The following is an 18,993-nucleotide window of genomic DNA, read 5'->3' on the forward strand; positions in this document are numbered from 1 at the left end:
CTGGGTCTGTTGCTCTGTAGTAGAGACTTCCAGACCTTGCTCTGGGTTTTATGAGCCAAAATTAGAAGGGTCAATATTTTATCCATTTGCAAAAGGAAGGGGGTGAGAGGTGGGTGCAGCATTATGTCATCCAGGAACAATGAGAGCACAATGCCCAGACGTGCAGGGATGGGGTTAGGAAAGCCAAAACTCACCTGGACATCAGTCTGACAAGGAACAATGAAAGGCAACAAGAAAGGCTTCTCCAGATGCATGAGCAGAAGGAAGACTAGGGCAAACCTAGGCCTGTTTCTGACTGGGACAGGGTCCCTAGTGACAAAGAATGTGGAAAATGTTGAAGTCTATGCCTTCTCCTCAGTCTTTACTGGTAAGATTTCCATTCAAGAACCTCAGGTCCTGGATACAAAAAGTCCGGTATCAAAGAAGACTTGCTCTCAGGAAAAGTTCAGATTAGGGAACATTTGAACAAAGTGGGCACAAACAAGTCCACAGCAAATTGCATACATGAGTGCTGTAAGAGATGGTCAATGGCATTGTGAGGCCATTCTCAACGATCTTTGAAAGGTCACAGCAAATGGGAGAGTTTCCTAAGGGCTAAAAGGAAGTAAATATCACTCCTATCTTCAGGAAGGGCAATAAGGAAGTTCTGGGGACCTACAGCCCAGTCAGCTCACCTTGATCGCTGGGAGGGTGATGGAGCAACTGGTCCTGGAAGCAAAGATAATTGGAAGTAGTTAGCATGGATATAATTAGAGAGGTGAAATCATGACTGATTGACACAATCTAGAGCAGCAGATGTTGTTTATCTCAATATCATTAAGGCCATAGACATCGTCTCCCATAATATCCCCATAGACTAACTGATGAAGTATGGTCTGCATATGTGGGTAGTGGGGTGGACTGAAAACTGGATAAACAGATGGGCCTAAAGGGCTGTGGTTGGTGGCATGAAGTCCAGTTGGTGGCAGGTTATAGAACTGGATAAAATCTTCATAAATTACCTAAATGATGGGATGGACCGTACCCTCAGCAGGTTTGTAATTGATATACAGCTAAGAGTACTGATTGATGCTATGTAGGTCAGTACTGGAACCAATACTGTTTAATATCATGATTAATGGCTAGAATGATGGGATGAGTGCATCCCGAGCAAGTGTGCAGATAAAACTGGGAGGAGCAGTGGGTAGACCAGATGGCTGTGCTGCCATACTGAGGGACTTCAAGAGGGTAAAGAAATGAGACAAAAGAAATGCTATGAACGAGGGAAATACAAAATACTGCAACCTAGGGAGGAACAATCCAGGCACCAGGACATGATGATATCTCACCAGCTAGAAAGCAGATCTGCACTGCATATCCTTGGGTTCTTGATAGAATTTGCTTTGTCCACCGAGTCTCTCTCAAATACGTTGTCATTACTCAGAGTTTCCTTTCATCAGCCCCTCCTGAATTCCTTTGCCCTGTACGCTCAACCATGTTTTGTTTTATTTTCTCTTACCTCGTTTTTCCTCCTTTCATCCATTTTGCCCTGGGAACTGCTGCTTTCTGGGTTCCCTGGCCCTTCCTTCCCTGCCAGCCTAGAATTAAGTGGGCTGGCAGCAGAGACAGATCAGAGGTGTGCTGGGGGAGAGACCACAGCCCCTAGGAGAACAGCTCCTCATGACGTTGCCCTGAGCCCAGCTCCAGGCCTGAGAACAGCACAGCTTTCCCCAAGCTTATCCCATTGCCTGTAAGAAGTTCTCCAACATTTCCTAACATCATGGCTGTTACAATTGTCCCCTCCAAAAAATGAATCCTACCATGATTAAGAGGCTTTTATTCCACAGCCCAAACTCTGTTCCCCAGACTCAGGACAGCACTAGCTATTAACATGATGGTTAATGGTGATAGCTGCATGGATGAGAACCAGGAGTAAATTGAAGGCCCCCTTGAAAACAGGGGAAACAGATGTTCATAAGGCTCACACTCCTCATCATTAACTTCAGAATGTAAATGTCTGCTAATTCCTTGTTTTATTGCACAGCCTCATGCTCAATGTCAGAGAGAACAATCCTGCAGGGATGCTCCATATATCAGCTCTGAAGGTCGTGGCAATGTACCTAACTAAGGAGGGAGGGGGGTAGGGGAAAGTGGATGGGAACAAAAGGGTCTTCTGAGGGACTACATTAGAAAATGACACACAGGGTGTGACAGCAGGGAGGGAAAGGGGAGCCCTGTGCCAGCCAAACTGCACTAATGATGATCATCTTCAGCTGGATTCCTAACTTTTTTGGGTGACCATTTCTTAGAATCATAGATTGATTCTTAGAATCATAGAATGACTTGGATTGGAAAGGACCTCAGAGATCATCTAGTTTCAACTCCCAGCGGTCTCCTGGTTAAAAAAAAATAATAAAAATAAATAGCCAAGATATACCTCTCCTTGGGATGGAGCTTGCAAAAGACAATTCCCTGAGTCCAATATGACTGACAGGATCTAGGTCTGTCCTGGAGACCAAAGGATTTTTTCCATGTGTAGAGGGGAGATATTTGCTACCAACTTTTAGCAGTTCAGCTGATCACTGCAGCAGCAAGGACTTGGTATTGTTCATGAAGGAAGGTGAAATAGAAAGCCAGAACCTAGAAGATGCAGGATGTGCCATGAGTCCTTCAGTCGACAGCATGGCAAAGTGGTCTATGGAATTTTGGTGCACAGCAAGGAGCACTTTCAACACTGGATTTACAGTGCCCAGGTTTAACAACTGAGTCCCTTACCTATGCAAATAGATGCACACATTTATGGCAAAACAGAGGCACGGAAGAGCAGAGTGGAGCTAGGACAGGGAGATGTGTGCAGTACAAGAAGTTTATTGTGTTACTTCTTCTTGTGTTCTCTTAATGTCTTAAATTTCGCTTCATAAGCAAAGAAAACATGCATATTTATTCTAACCCTTAGCTGTGTGTATGACGTATAGGTCAAATGCATATTTGAAGACAGCACGACCACAGTGGCATCCCTTGGATATCTGAGTAATAAAAAGACACCTAAAAGTTTTCCACTTAAAAAGCCTCCATTTATCACCATGGACACTTGTCTGCACTCGAAATGTGACAGTTTAATAACTACGAAGCAACTGGAAATAATAATTGAGAACATGGCCAACTAGAGCAATATTAATTATCTGTAACAAATACATCAAGTCGGTATGTTGTTGTACCCATAACATTAGCTTCAGCTAGTACATTAAAAGGTCAGCAGGAAATGAGGGATGGGAGAACAACACGTCTGATTTGTGGATGTATGCTGTAGAGAGTCACGAGTGAGGTATTCCAGCCCTCATCCTGATGTTTGTAAAAGCACAGGAGTGTTATTCTAATCAATCACTTCCCATTCATGAATTCCAACTCATACTCGCCAAACACAAATCACCTGTGCTTGTACAAAGACTTTTTTGATTAGCAGCTAGGACCTAATCCTGAAAAAGGCCACAGGCACGGAGAAACTCCACAGCTGTGCCTACAGTGGTGATAAAAATCTTGGCTGGGAACAAACCTTCATTATCCTCGAGGAATAAAAAAATGCACAGTAATCAGGTGAAGGAGACGTCCAAAGTACAGTTAATTTTGGTGAAGCATATTGATCATTTTGCAGTAGTAATGAAGTGAGGCAATATTTAGAGGTCTCCAAGGGTATGCTAAACATGAAGGTTTTGCCCTGGTGCATTGATGTGATGCATCAGAGACAACATGGACAACACAGAGAATACAGTCAACAGTCAAGCAGTGATCTGTACCGTGACCACATCCCATAAGCGCAAGACTTTCATCAATATTCAAGTGTGCACAGCAAGAGACTAAAAAATAACCTGTAAGATAACAAAGGCTAGTGACAAGGCAGCCAGGCACACAAGGATTTATCCTCATCGAGACAACCCCAAGCTTTTGGTGAGAGGAGGGGACTGCAGTATATTAAACGTGAAGCCAGCAAAAATTCAGGCCAGATAAAACCCTACCACAAAAAGTGTGGCTATGCATGATTGCACTTTTGTCATATTTCAGCTCTTGTGTACTAAATGCTTTGCTTGGTCTTTCTGAGAACATTTGATATGAAATAATGCAATCACAAACTGAGTGTGATATTCAGATCATGGGATACACAGAGTAGAAACCTCTGTGTCAGGTGTGAGGAAGGAAGCTGGTTTCATGGGGAACAAGGAGAGCCATGGACCAATATTCCTTCTGAATTACTAACACCAGACATTCAAGGGTCAATTATCCCCATCTAACCTTTTTTTTTATGGAATCTTTCTCTTTTCCTGAACGATGTAATGCATGAGATAGAAGGCAGTTGAAAACAGCAGATAATTTCTCATATCCCTCATACAGGAATTATAATGCCTTTCAAAACACAGGTTTTGTATTAACTATGGACACCCTATCTTAGGGCTAAATTCCAAGCTCTCCCTACTAGAAGTGCCATGTCACACTGAGGCAATCTGTTCACTGCCTTTTACCATTGCTTCAAGCTGTACCAAGCAAAAGGTTTATTTGACTCATTAATATGAAGAGACTTTTGATCTTGTCTGTCTCTTTCGGATAAGCAGACGGCACTCGTTTGCCTCAGCTCCTGCCTTCCTGATGCCTGCTTACTGCAGATGTGTGACAGCTTTAATTTATGCTGCAACAGAACGGTGATGAAAAGGGCTGAATCTAAATCAGACTTTTGATGGAGCTTCCTTACCAGGAGAGAAAGGAGTGTGGTAATTCATAAACACACGTACGTTCTCTCATAGACTCACAGCCACTGAATCTTCTGACATTATAAATGAAGATGCTTGGCTTTGTTATTTTTAATGCCAAAAATATCTTCTTTGTTGGATGGCTAAGTTTAATGTCATACGGGTCTCAGATTTCCCCCTGAGGGAACTCACAATCTGTATTAACAAATCAGTGCAACAGAGAAGCCCATTTAACACTCTTATTAGCTCAGTACAAAGATTAATTAAGCAATAATCTCTTCCAAGCAGCTCCTCATCAGTGGTTAATAACATGTTTGCTAGTTAACTTCCTAAGGGTAGGCCTGAGATAGGGTACGTTTGAGTGAGCTGGTTTTTCCCTTCAGCAATTGTTAAAGGCTTTATTGCTGATGTAAATTGTACTTCAGGATTTGTAGCAGGAGCACTGTTCATAAAGAGCCACCCGCAGAAGGCAGCCATTTAACCAGCAGGGCTTTGGGGCAACAGAAAGAAATCCACGTTTAAGGCAACCGTATCTTTACAACGGCCTTTAAAATATTCTTCACAATGTGCTTAATATTGTATCTAAGACTTCTGTTGGTTTTTCCTAATGTGTTTACTTGAAACAGCTTCCCAATGACAGAATCACAGAATGGCTTGGTTGGAAGGAACCTGAAAGCCCATCCTGTCCCAACCCCCTGTCATAGGCAGACAATTCCATGAGTCCTCTCTCCAAGGGACAGGGTAGGCCAGGGGACAGCTCATACATCATGAGCTGGCCACACACTGCTCTGCCCACCATTTGACCAGGTCAAAACCTACGTACAATTTAATTTTCTTAAGTCTGGAAAATCTTCCCCAGCTCTTGATCAGTAGCGCGTGATGAATCACAAAGCTACTTGAGCCTTGCAGAAAGGAGAAGGGAAAACAACCCAGCAATTCAATTTAGTTCAGGTTTACATCGATTTCTCCTCCACCCTTTCTGGGACACAGTGTCAGAATGTATCATGGTAAAAGTGCATTGCAATGTCTTGAGGTCAAATATCTCATTCAGTGCTGCAGACCTCGTGAGTTCACATCAAGCCCGCCAGCTCCATGGAGGTACCCAGCTCTGGGCACACTTCCACTGTGTGCTCAGAATCATAGAATCACAGAATGGAGACCGGGGTTGAAAAAGGACACAGTGATCATCTAGTTCAACCTCCCTGCTATGTGCAGGGTCACCAACCACCAGACCAGGCTGCCCAGAGCCACATCCATCAGGAGAGCCTTGGGCAGGTGTCTACGCACTTAGTGTTCTGTTCTGCAGCCAGACAGATCAATCAGCCACTACAAACTGGCAAAACCACAGGAAGGTGTGTCAGTAGCCAGAAGGGGCAGAAGCTAAGGGAGCTCCTGCTGTTCCTTTTTTAATACACGAATAAGCAAGACAACGTTTAAGTGCTTTTAGAGAAACAAGATATTCAAAACCCCAAAACCAACACCTGGTAAATTCTCCTCTGCTATTGTCTGCCGAAGAGCTGAAAACCAATTTCTACGGTTCAGAAGCAAGCGGGGAAGAGAAACATCTTTCCAGATACTGAATTTATCACTTTGGGAGTATATCAATTTAATCATGTCATTCTCTTCACACTTCACATTGGTTTAGATGGGTGAAAATTGGAGTTGAATCTCCCATCCATAACTACGGTTGTTCCTTTCTATCCAGAAGTGCACGGCTGAGCTGAGGTTGGAACTGATATATGCCTGTTGCCAGATGGAAAAAAACCCTCTCCAGTTCCAAATTTCTCCATCCTCTCACCTTATTCATTACCTATACAGCAGATTTTATTACAGGCTCCACCGATTTGATGTAAAATCAGACCTTTTTATGCTACTACGGTGGATGAATAGAATTAAATTGTGCTGCGAAGGTGCTGAAGTAGGACCCAGCTCCAGCATTCCCTATGAGCAAACCTTGAGGCTGTGCAATGCTGCTGCAGTGTTTCCATCACTGTGGTAATGCCACTGGGCTCCAGGAAAGTGAAACAGATAGGATTCCATGCTCTTACCTGGGTCGGAAGAAGCCATGATTTGTGTTAGGATGTCACCAGGTGTCGCTTCCCATCTTTTATGTGCAGTTGTGAACGTGGTGTGAACAAGATCAAACAACAGGATCGAAGCACGCATCACACACCACACATATTTTGAGGCCACTGATGAATGGATGAGGCCGCCTTCGTAATTTGTGAGCCAAAAAAAAAAAAAAAAAAAGAAACAGAGGGTTAGATTGTAGCAATAAAAATGAGCAGAGCTAACAGATTATGCTATCGTTCGAGAGCAGACAGCGGAGAAGACACAGCTGCCCATTTATGTTTTGACAGTTCATGCATCAGATGAGACATGCAAAGAAGAGCATCATGCTTTGGGGGAAGTGGAGGGCAGAACAGGCACTGTTAAGTGTGAGTTTAACAGTGCATCTGTCACATGGGCAGCGTGGTTTTGGTGAGTTGGCAAGAAGGCCTTTTGCATGGAGCAAATAGCACCCCTCAAAACCAACACATTCAGATTAAGCAGGAGATGTGCTGCAGCTGGGCATGCTGGCTGTCCATTTATGTGCCCCTAACAGTGGTCCTCACCAGACAGCTGAAAGGGACGATCAGCAGCCATCGGATGTGTACACACAGCCATCCCATGAGCTGCTGCACAGGGTTTTCAGCTTACTCTGGGAACAGCCCCGTGTGAACACAGCATGCTCAGTTCTTCTGAAGCCTTGCAAAGTTTCTGCACTGTCCCACAGCCCTGAGCTTGAAGCCTGATGAGGTACTGCAAGGAAAAGGATTTCTGTTTCATTGCTCATCTGCCAGCCTTTAAATTCAGTGAATGCATACCGCTGCCATGCAGACCAGGAAAGAATGTCTCTTCCATTCTGGCCCACTGTTTCATACATTTTAACCATTATTTGCTATTACTCCTCTCCCTTCTCAAGTCCCAAGAATTTCAATAACCTTGGATTGAAATCTTCCAATTTCTCACCTGTTTTGCACTAAGCTTTTTTGAACTTATCCGTACAGCCCATTCTACCTTAGTATACAACACTTTTTCCTCTGTATTCTTCTATGTCTGGCTTTATGCACGCCTTTTTTTATACCAGTTTGAGGTCTTCTGTGAACTGCAGGTTTCCTACTGGCAGATGTAAGGCCTGGAAGTTGGGTAAAACATCTCCCCCTTCTGCAGCATCAGTTTGCACAACTTGATGTTGACCAGCAGAGGGACTCGAGAAGAGTCAAATCAATGCACAGCATGGAGCTCCTTGTGTCATTTTCAGGTTTTAACTTTGGCGAACTTTCCCTTCCTCTGTCTTAGCTCCTTCCCAAAACTGCAAATGTACTGGGAAGCCACTCACTGGGAGCAGGTTGTACTGAGACTTTACTCCACTGATTCACCTTCTGTTTCCCACTTATCTTTTTTAAAATTACATCATTTCTTCATCCTTCACTCACTACAGCTGAAGTTTTTTCAAGTAACCTTATGTGAGACATTCCCAAAGCTCTTCTGTGAGCATGCAGGAATCATGCTTCTTTAAGACAGCAGCAACTACAGGCTTCATGCTGATTCAGCGTCTTTGCAGCTTAAATAGAAAGTAAATTTTGGCTGCATTGATGACAGTTGGATGAGATGACCTTAGTGGTCTTTTCCAACCTTAATGATTCTATGCAGATTCTTTGGGTGTTTCCAGCATCCATCTTTAAGGTACATATGGGCAGCTTAGGCTCCCCTGGTCTTTTGCTGACATTCTTCAGGTTTTTCTCCCCACTTCTCGCTTGCACAGTTCTTTTCATAGAACTACAGCTTGCCTGAGCCTGCAATGCACCTCTGGGTCCATCCAGTCCAACTCCTGCTCAAGGGACGCCCAGACCACGGTGCCCCAGAAGACAGAAATCCTACTCCATGCTTCTCTCCACTTTTAGGGATCCCTGTGCCTTTGAACACAACTTCTGAAAGCACAGATGAACAGGGCAGGACAGGACATTTGTAGTCACAGGGACTACATGCAGTATTCAAACCATTCTTCTTTGACGTGTTGAATGCCCCATCCCTGGAGACACCCAAGGTAGGGCTGGACAGGGCTCTGAGCACCTGGTGGAGCTGTAAGTGTCCCTATTCATTGCAGGAGGGTTGGACCAGATAACCTTTAAAGGTCCCTTCCAACTCAAAGCATTCTACAGTTTCTCAGCTGGGAACACTGATCTGTAGCATACAAATGCCTTCTAACAGCAAATCCAATCACAAAGTAAATTAAACAAAACCAACCTGTAAGTTTTCCTGAAAGCCACCTCCAATGCCTTCAGAATCCCAACAATTCCTCTTGTTCATGAGCTGCATGCTTGCCACCTACGCAACCCTTTCACACATGAACACACACTGAAGATCTGGCAGCACACTGCGCTGTGCTTCAGCAAGTTGCTGTAGAGTATCTTCCAGCACTTCAGTCTTTCAAAATAATAACTTCATTACTAAGGAAAAAGCCATTCTGTCGTCACTGACAGTGAAAGCTGGTATCAAGAAATAAAACTTCTCTGGAACACACATATCCTTCTTCTTCAATTGCCTACTGATAGGACAGAAGCAATTAAATGGTCTTTCTTTCACAAGCCTGCCTTCTTCAAAAAAAACCACATTAGCTTCTTGCTTTCTGAATGCCATTTTAACACTCCTCTCGCATTTCAGTTTGGATTCCTTTAACAATTTTGATGGAGGCAAATGTCCAAATTCTGCTAGAGGTGAGCCTGGCTTAAGAAATCCCGTGCAGCTTGACACTTGGCTGCATTGCTTTCCTATTGGTTTTAAGGCTCAGCTTGGTCCTTTTTTGGTATTATTACACTAACATCTTTGTCACTCTCAAACTGTCTCCTGACAGTGCATCCAAAAAAAGTCCTATTCCCCATTGCTCACAAAATGTTGGCATGCACGTATCAAGACCGAGCATTGAAACCATTTCCTTGGGGTTTCCCTTTGCTTTAAGGTGATGTCAATAAAAACCATTCCTTCTGTACAAATCTCCTTTAAAAGCACCCAGACTGCCAATGCAGAATAGAAAATTGCTCAACACTGTAAGTTGGCAGCAAGTGGTCCAGTGGCAGCTTCGGCCTTCCTGCTCCCTGCTGGATGTCCCTACAGTGCAGAGGGAAGACCACAACTGGATAAAGGCATTTCAAACAAACCTTTAATTTAGTAAAACTCTCTGAACTCCAGCACTGTCTTTACATAGTACAGATGGCTCACTATCAACATCTGCATCCCACTCCATCAGCTGAAAATAGCCTAAAAGTACAAACTGAGATAACAAACATTGACAGAACCACAGAACAGAGAACACAGCCCTGTTTGTACCCTGAGGCACAGTTGCAAGAGGTGAGCACGGTGCTTCCCCTTTGACAGCCTGCCCCATTCCATCAGCTCCCTCAGCAGCTTGTTCTTTTGTCTCTCCTCACTCCAGCCTGCAATTCAGGGATGCTCAGAGCTAATTCACTGCCCAACGGAGCACAGCGCAAGCTTGGCAGGAAGGGAAGGAAGCATTTTTACTTGAGTATAAGGACCACTCTGGAATTGCTGTCACAGCTTAGGAGAAAGTGAGTAGCAAAGGGGCTTCTCTCAGTTTCAGACCTAGAGCTGGAGAAGCTGAGGACAAACGTGCATCCCTCTCCTCAAATTGCTCCAAGTTGCAAGACTCCTGCAAACCACTGCTACAGCCCTGCAAAAGGAAATCTGGACTATAAGCCTTCCATCTACTCTCCTTCCACATAAAATCAAACTAAGAGAGAGCTGGATGCATACATCCACCACCTTGACAGTTTTACAGGAAAAGTGTTTAAAGCAAGCACAACATAATTAAATACCAAACAGTGAATCTAGTTTGTGTACTGCAGTCTTAGACAAGGCCGTTTCTTGCAATCAAACATTTTTATGTCTTTTAGAGAAGGAGATTAAAACAGGCCTTAATGTAATTGGAAGCAATGATCTAATACTTCCAGCTTAAAGGCAGCCTTAATGCAGCTATAAAATAGGTGAGAATGCATTTAAATACTGAATAGCTTTGTTAACTCTTGCTCAGTTTAAGCTACTAGTATATTTAAGAACATACATCTTTTTAAAGAATATGTAACATCTACTGTAACATTAAAAAAATAATAGCCAAATCCTTAAAGGTTTACAGCAAGTGAAAAACTTAGTAAGATTCAGTTTTACCTGTTTAATCACTGTTTAATAAGAATCAAACAAATGATAAAAACAGCTCAGTCTTTTATATTTGATACAAGCACATACACACCAGTGTGTGGGCACTTATAAAAATATAAATTAAATCCTCACATTTTCTTTAATAATAATTATTTGAACATAGAATAGTAACATTTCACTGAAGACTTATGTACAGGGAATCATAGGAAAGCACTATAGGTAAGAAAACTTTGCATTAATGTTGAGTTTGAACTGGAATTCATATTCAGGCTATTGCTTGAAGCCAACACAACTGCCATTAAGCACAAGACAGATGCAAGGTAAGCCAACCACACTGAACTGTGCAGTCAGTACTCTGTATTAGTGTGCTGGTTCTATCAGAAAAAAGGATAACGAACTTAAACCAACCAACCACTGAAAACACCCTTGTGAAATTTCTCCCTGGAAGGTTTTTCTTCTTAAGTAATTTGACTAGCTTTGTCCAAACCCAGATCCACACCAGACTGCTGGAATAAGGAAAGGGATTTGGAAAGTAGAAGTAGAGAGACACCCAGTAAGCAAGTCACTTCAGAAATTCCAGACATGCATGAAGGGTATGGGGTGGTGGCAGAAAAACCCATTCATAATAAGAAAAAGATACACATACAGTTTTCTTCAGTTTATTATCAGGCAGTGTTATAAACTGCTAAAACCAGACATCTTCACATTATTACACCTGATGCACCATAAAACAGGTTTTTGTTAGTGTAAGAGGCATACTACAAAACTTGCAGAGAACTTCACACAGAAGTCTTTCTTTTTTACCACATTTATTCACATCCAAAATTATGAATTCTGCATACAAATGGAGTCTTTTCTTCCATCTTCTACAGGTGCTTTCCAACCAACCAGTTCTAAAACATCAATACCAACACTGGTAGTGGGGTATCAACTAGAAAGAGCCACTGTTGCCATTTGCTTAAGACACACACACTTCCTGCTGGATAGCTGGTTGTGGAATTTTACTATCCTCTGTCTTTTCCTGCCCAGGAACTTGGCACACAGTCTTGCGTTTGAATAACCGTAGACTCAGCCTTAACAAGTCACTGTCCATTGCTGCAGCATTCGTGTAAGTTTGTTTTGTTGCACCCTGTTGAAAATTGAGAAAAAAATAAAAATAGAAATAGTTGCTTTTAACATGCTTCACTGACATGAAACTAACCTGAAGCACTCTCGATGGTTACAAGTTTAATCATACATATTCCTAAGAATTACTTGGAGAACTACAGATTTTTCTATTAGCACAGAAGATCACAAAACCTACCACAGGGTCAGAAATGGATGAGTATTTCTTTTAAAAATTATCTAAGTTCTTTTAATTTGGAAGAACAGAATCTAATAATTCATAAAGAAGAAAATGGACTCTCAAGCAGGAAAATAATTCAGTGACTGCCTTTGAAATTGTATTTTAACCAATTTCTTCCAATACTCACTCTCCAAACGCAGAAAGTGTCTCTTCAGAATTTAAATGTCAAAATAAGAAACAATTTAAGTCCCCCAACTTAAATTAATCTTGTGGCATTATTAAAATGTAAACATCCTATAACTTTTCAATAAAATTCTGATCTATTATTTAAAGGACTAAGTCTGCTCCAGAACAACAAACAGCTACTAGAAAAACTCCCCCCCTAGAGAAACAGTACTATCTACTTCCACATTTTAACCAAGCTCTGTAAACAAATCACTTGCCTTTTCATTCTTCATGAGCTGCTTACGAATTGCAGAATCCCTTCTAAAGCACAGAGCTTTACAGCAAGGACCCAGATTGCTGAGAAGACCTGCTCTCTCCTCTTTTCGTAGAAGTGCAGCCATGTTCAAGGCTCCCAGTTCATGTTCAAAGAGGTTTTCTGCATCTACAAAGATTAACAAATACATGGTAATTTGGAATGGCAATATACAATAATATAAATTTACTGGATTTAAAAACAATCTTGAAGGAGATTTAACAACTACCTTATTCTGTTGGTAATTATACATTCTAAAAAGTACAAAGCTAGTACTGCGATTTGTAGGATAAAAAGGAACAAATCTTTCACCAACCAGTTATAGGTTAAATGATCATGTACTTGTATGTAGCTTCAGCACTGGAAAGCAGTAGTACAGCACTGCAGAGAAACCTAAAAATTAAGTGACAGCTCTGAGACAGAAGAGGCTATGGCATTCATAGTCAGAAATGTGTGATCCTCCTGGTATTATCAGAAGGTGGGTAAAGTTTCACTTCCCTGCAAAGCATAGGATAATTGTACCACTGCCGACATGGGATTTCAGTGGCTATGTTGGAGTGAAATATGGCTATGAAGAGTATTTCATTTATACATGGCAGTCAACAAATACTGCCACTTCAGGCCTACCTGAAGTATCTGCTAATAGTACTCAAAGAGCCAACATTAGTTCTTTACTACAGAAAAAAAAGAAGTGCAGCTAGAACACAGCAATCAAGGTTGCTTTTTCAGATGGCTCCTAAGGTATATCTTCTGTAGTACCTTTTTTCTTTGAAATGTTGGCAAAGACAAAAAGAATACACGTCTGAACTGTAGTATATTTGTTTATAAACCTTTCACAATAAATAGTACTGAAAATACTATGTTCTACCTTTAACAGTCCAATGCAATCTTCTCTGTATAGCAAAACATGTGGTGTATGGCTGAGAATCCTAGCAGGAGAAAATGCATATGCTCCAAAGCACATTTCACATGTGGTAACTTTGATGAGCAGAAGACTGTACATATCAAAGGGAAAGTAATGGAGACACTTCAACCTCTCTTTCTCTCTGAAGTAAAGTCTCCTGCATCTGAATACACTCAAAACAACACAGAGAAAGTGCTAGAGAGATATCTATTATCACCGCTCTCCTGAATTTTATTTCTAGAGATGCATGCAAGGACTGCTGAGGTGGTTTCAGGTAATATTTTAAACAACCAGGTGAATTCTGCACTGCGGTTCTGTTGCAAGAAATGCCTGAGAAGAGCTGTTGAAGTATAAAGCAAAATTAAAGCTTACAGAGAAAATGATATTGTTACTACCCTTACTAGATCAGACTGTTTTTAAGCTCAGGAAGATAAACAGTGTGTTACATCAGTTATGGAAATTCCTAGGCATAAGACCTAAGATTGTTTTTTAAACCAGAGACACGCAAATACTGCAAAAAAAAAAAAAATAAAAAAAAGAACTGTAAGCATCACAGAATGCTTACATGACTGCTGGAATTAGGACACTAATCAGACTGATAGGCAGCTGTATTAGATTCCTGAAATACTTATACAGTGTTCAGTATACACGTGTTATTGCCTGGAAACATAAAAGAATAAACTAGTACCCATTTCATTAAACACTGTTACTAAGAACAAAAAAGACAGTTTAATCCCTTGAGAAACAATTACCTTTAGGTTTCTCTAATGCTTTCTGGCATGTCTCTTTAATTTTGGTGAAGAGTTCTGGTCCAGCCAATCGCTTGGAAATGCCAACTCTCAACATAACAGCACCTGGCGTGAACTTTAAGAGCGCAGCCCCAGCCTCTCGTGGTTCTTTTGGCTGCTTTGGCATGAGACTGGACCAATCAACATCTATAACATCCACAGGATCTGCAAAAACATTGACAGAGAATGAGTTATCACATCATTGTCCCCTACCACAGCTGATTAATTTCACAGGCTGCATACATCCATCTCCTAAGAGCAATATCTATCAGATGAACATTGTTCTTGAGTTGTCACCAAAGAGAGTTCCTTAGACACTTCAAATAAGAGCACTCAAACTCACTCAGCTTGGTGAGAATAAGGTGTATACAATTCCTTAAAGAACATAAACCTTACTGGATTAAAATTAAGACTCCTAAAATTCTGCTTCATTTTGATCCTAACAACTTTGTGAAAGGCTGCTCGGACTCTGCTTAACCAGCAGATATGGATGCATCACTCATGCATTCACAGCAGTGACAGTACCACTAACATGCTATGACAGATCCAAATTTCATGCTTAAAAAGCTAGTAACTCAACCCGGGATGCTGTTCTTCTGAAAAGAGAGATGTATTAGATATTGAATAACCATAGAACCATGGGTGTAAATTTATTATAGAACATATGAATGCTGATCATACAACTGGAACTATGACAAGTAGAAGATTCCATGTTTCCCAGTGCATCTGAGAAGCATTCTAGCAATGATAAAATCTGTTCCTAAAAGTACCAGTTTCAAGTAACAATCAATACCAAACAGGACAAATAAAAACATATTTATAAAACTAAACCTTATCCTTCTAGTTATACAGAACATAACAAATATTACTTCAAAATATAGCTCTCAGTACTTTATGCTTCACAGGCTTACCTGACCACTACAAAACAAATGAGGAATGCTGAGAAGCACACAAACAGCATTCTGAATTCAGAACTACTGTACATTGCAATACTATCTGGAAAGAACAAAGTAGCACTACATGCAAACTGATCTAGACTTTATTTTCGAATAATCACAAAGGGGTTTTGCTATACTTTTACCAGGCATCTTCTCATCTTCTTGTTGATCCTCCCTCTTTTCTGCATCACCTGCCAGAATTTCATCCAGTTCATCATCACTGATTGGTTCGTATTCTCCAGCACCAGATGCCAGTGACTGTACATCATCAATCTTTGTTTCATCTTCTCCTCCTACAGAGGCAGATACATACTGTAGCTTTAAAGGAGTCATTCTTGTTTTCCAAACATGCTTTAAGCAGGTTGAAGAAAAAAGAAGTTTGCTAAATTAGCTTGTAAGTTCTATGGGGTGAATATATTCAAAATGAATATAGGTATTCACTCATGGAGGCAGAAAAGTTATTTCTCTCATGTACAATACAGCAGTTTGAATTTGACACATTTTGGTCAATTTGTTTTGTGCAATGTGACTATTGACTATTATAGTCAAACTACATACAGAGGGCCATACTCAGAAGAAATATATGTTGATTATCTGGTATGCAGTTACTAACACAAATCTACGTTAGTACCAACACAAATTCTTCCAGATGATTTTCCACATGAATGCTAAGTCAAATACTGAGCACAAAAGCTTTTCAAGACAAACAAGCAACAAAACTCCAAAATACAAAAAGGTGTGAGATAGTCTGATGTGAGCAATTATTCTTAGAGTTTTAGATTCTTAGTGGAAATCACAAGAGCTTGAAGAAAGCTGTGACAAATTTCTTCAGTTGTTGCAGTCATATAGTATGCACATACAAACAGAACCATACATCTGTATGTGTCTATGTAATTACCTGTGACACATGCATAAACAAGTTCCTTAAAGCCAGAAAACACAAGATACTCAAATATTGCATTCTGCAAATCATGAAATGCACATCTGAAGGCATTCGTCTCATTTCCAAGCCTGAGAGACCTGACCAAAGCACTCAAAAACCCAACTGTTCAAAATTCAGGCTTTAAGAATTCTCTGCCAAGGTACTTGCCAGTTGTGCAGCGCAAAATAGACAGAATTTATAAGGTCCTTCCATGTGGATGATTGTTCTATCTTCCATTTTCCTTACCCAGAATGGAAACTGCTTCTGTATTAAGATGCAATCTTTTTTTTTTTTTTTTTTTTTTCCCTTTGTAAATGCTAAAGGAAATGCCACCTTAGCTAACCTAAAAACCAGCAAAACAAGTAAAATACATGCTAGAAGAGTGTAAATTAACTATTCAGACCACCTGGTAGTGCTTTGGAGGAAGCACATACTATCCTGGGCATCATTTAAACCTACTCCTGCAGCAAACACATTAAGGTTCAACACACCACCATAATTAAGTAACTATATCCTCAAATATTTTCCTAGAAAATAGATTAAATTCATTCAAATAAATTCCAGACATATCATCAGATCCGGAAATTGTATTCAGTTTTCTATCTTCTTTAAAATGAAAATATGTTAATCTCTAAAAGATTTCATTTCTTACAACTGGGTTTCATGAAGAGCAATCTGGTGCCCTTTTACAATGGAGTGACAGTGTCAGTGGATAAAGGAGAGGCAACTGTCCACCTGGACTTGTGCAGGGCCTTTGACACGGTCCAGAACTACATCCTGATCTCTAATTTGGAGAGGAATGGATTTGAAGACTGAACTATGCAGTGGATAAAGAACTGGTTGAATGGTTGCAGCCAGAGAATTGTTGTCAATGGGTCTACATCCAGGCAGAGGCTGGTCATGAGTGAAACCATCAAAAGATGGTCCTAATGAAGGCTTCCCAGATAAGCTGTAGATGCTCCATCTCTGGAGGCGTTCAAGGCCAAGTTGGATGTGACTCTTGGCAAGATGATCTAGTGCCTGATTTAGTGGTTGGCAACCTTGCCTGCAGCTGGGGTACTGGGACCAGATGATCTTTGAAGTCCCTTCCAACCTAAGTCATTCTATGATTCTATGATAACTTACATCACTTTCTCAGCACTTAGATTCTTGCTTCTTTTATATGTTTATATTGGTTAGTTGTATTTCCAAACTCCCTCTCCTGGTAGAGAAACTGTTTGTTCCTTACTTTACTCATGTTTTCATCGGTAGCATTAGGGATAGCAAACTGAAGCTGCATTTAGTAAGAATAATTCAACAAAGTCATTTTTGGACCATTCTGCAAAGCCATAAATACATTTAATCTACGAATCAGACAATCATTTCTCCGATAATTGGACTATGCAGAAAAAAAAATCCCAAATAACAGTTGCAAGTCAACACTCATTTTTTTTTCACTCGTTACCTGTCAATTTCAAACTAACAAATAGATCTTAGAATAGTGTACCAAAGCAATTAAATTTTTGGCATTATTCTTCAGCAAACTGGCTATGCAGAAATGTTACACCTTGACAAAATTATATCTCATATCATTTATGCTTCTTTGACTCAATATTTCTTTAGAAAAAAACAACACTAATATTCACATAATTAACACTAAGGAAATGCTCATTAGAATTCTCCCTCATCCTATTATGCCTACAGATAGAAAAGCTGGAGCCAATATTCTTTTCATTAACAAAGCTTTCTAGTGTCGCTCAGTTCAGTATTGTGCTAAAAAGGAAAAAAATAAAATATCTGACAGTCAAGGTGCTTTCCCAGAACATCTCACCTTCTAGACTCTCTACCTTTTCAGCCTCATTTCCATCTTCAAAACCTTGTAAGGATCCTAAATCTTTGTCAGGTCTTTCCTTCTCTGAAGCTGCAGAATCTCGACAAACACCATCAAATTCTTTTTCATGATCTCTGTCCAGTTTTGTTTCACCATGCTTTGTTGATTCTTTTTGAGAGGAAATGTCAAGAGTTCTGTCCCTCTCTCTTTCAGCAGTATCAGGCAGCTGTCTGTCTCTCTCTCTGTCCAGCTCCCTTCTCTTTTCCCTCTCTCTCTCACGTTCTCGGAGTCTCTCTCGCTCCCTGCTCCTTGGCCAGTCTTTGTCAATGTCTCGGTCTCGATCCCAGTCTCTCTGTCTTCCCTCTCTCCTCTCTCTGTCTCGCTCTCGATCATGGTCATGTCGATCTCGCTCTTGAAGCCTTTCCCTGCTGTCAAAGGACCCAGATCTGGAGTGGACCTGACGATCTGATTCAGGAGAACTTCTTCTTGAACTGTGGCTTCTTGAATCTTGACGATCTGGATAAAATATTTTAAATACAGGCATGACAGCAGCTCATGAAACCACTTTGCTACACCAAACTATTTTAAGGAGTCTGGTATGAAAACTGACTTCTGAAAAATATCATCTGCAAAGTAATGAAATGTCTCCAAGTCCCAAAAAAAAAAAAAAGATTTTTGGTGGCTACTTTCTGCTATTATAGAAGCAAAACTGAAAAGCATGTAATTTACTCAGAAATCTAAGCAATAGAAAAAAAGTAGGAATCATCTCAAAATTATTTTCAAAATACGTTTTTTTTGAAAGGTAGGGATGTCTTGGCCAGCAAATGATAAATTCAGAGAGAAGTTCTGGCAAAAACCATTATAAGAGTCAAAACTGATTTAGGAAGAAGATATTTTTCTACTGATGCTGTCTATATTTTACAGAAAGTTTTCA

The 18,993-nt window shown here is 40.7% G+C and overlaps 1 protein-coding gene across 7 annotated transcripts in view; it reads right to left on the reverse strand.

The window, feature by feature from the left end:
- Positions 1-11,571: 11,571 nt before the first annotated feature.
- Positions 11,572-18,993, reverse strand: part of ZC3H13 (zinc finger CCCH-type containing 13) — a 45,195-nt gene continuing 37,773 nt past the window's right edge. For 5 of the 7 annotated variants that reach the window (XM_090131640.1, XM_090131633.1, XM_031615859.2 and 2 more), the window contains 5 exons: positions 18,060-18,575; positions 15,465-15,620; positions 14,354-14,554; positions 12,663-12,826; positions 11,572-12,063 (listed from right to left, as the gene is read on the reverse strand). In XM_090131640.1, coding sequence (XP_089987766.1) covers positions 11,893-12,063; positions 12,663-12,826; positions 14,354-14,554; positions 15,465-15,620; positions 18,060-18,575 — 1,208 coding nt within the window. In that variant the 3' untranslated portion in view covers positions 11,572-11,892. The remainder of the gene's footprint in view (positions 12,064-12,662; positions 12,827-14,353; positions 14,555-15,464; positions 15,621-18,059; positions 18,576-18,993) is intronic. The other 2 variants (XM_031615860.2, XM_031615862.2) reach the window with 1 other exon arrangement.

Source organism: Phasianus colchicus, chromosome 1, assembly GCF_987193195.1.
Source record: "Phasianus colchicus chromosome 1, bPhaCol1.hap1.1, whole genome shotgun sequence".
Lineage (NCBI taxonomy): Eukaryota > Metazoa > Chordata > Aves > Galliformes > Phasianidae > Phasianus > Phasianus colchicus.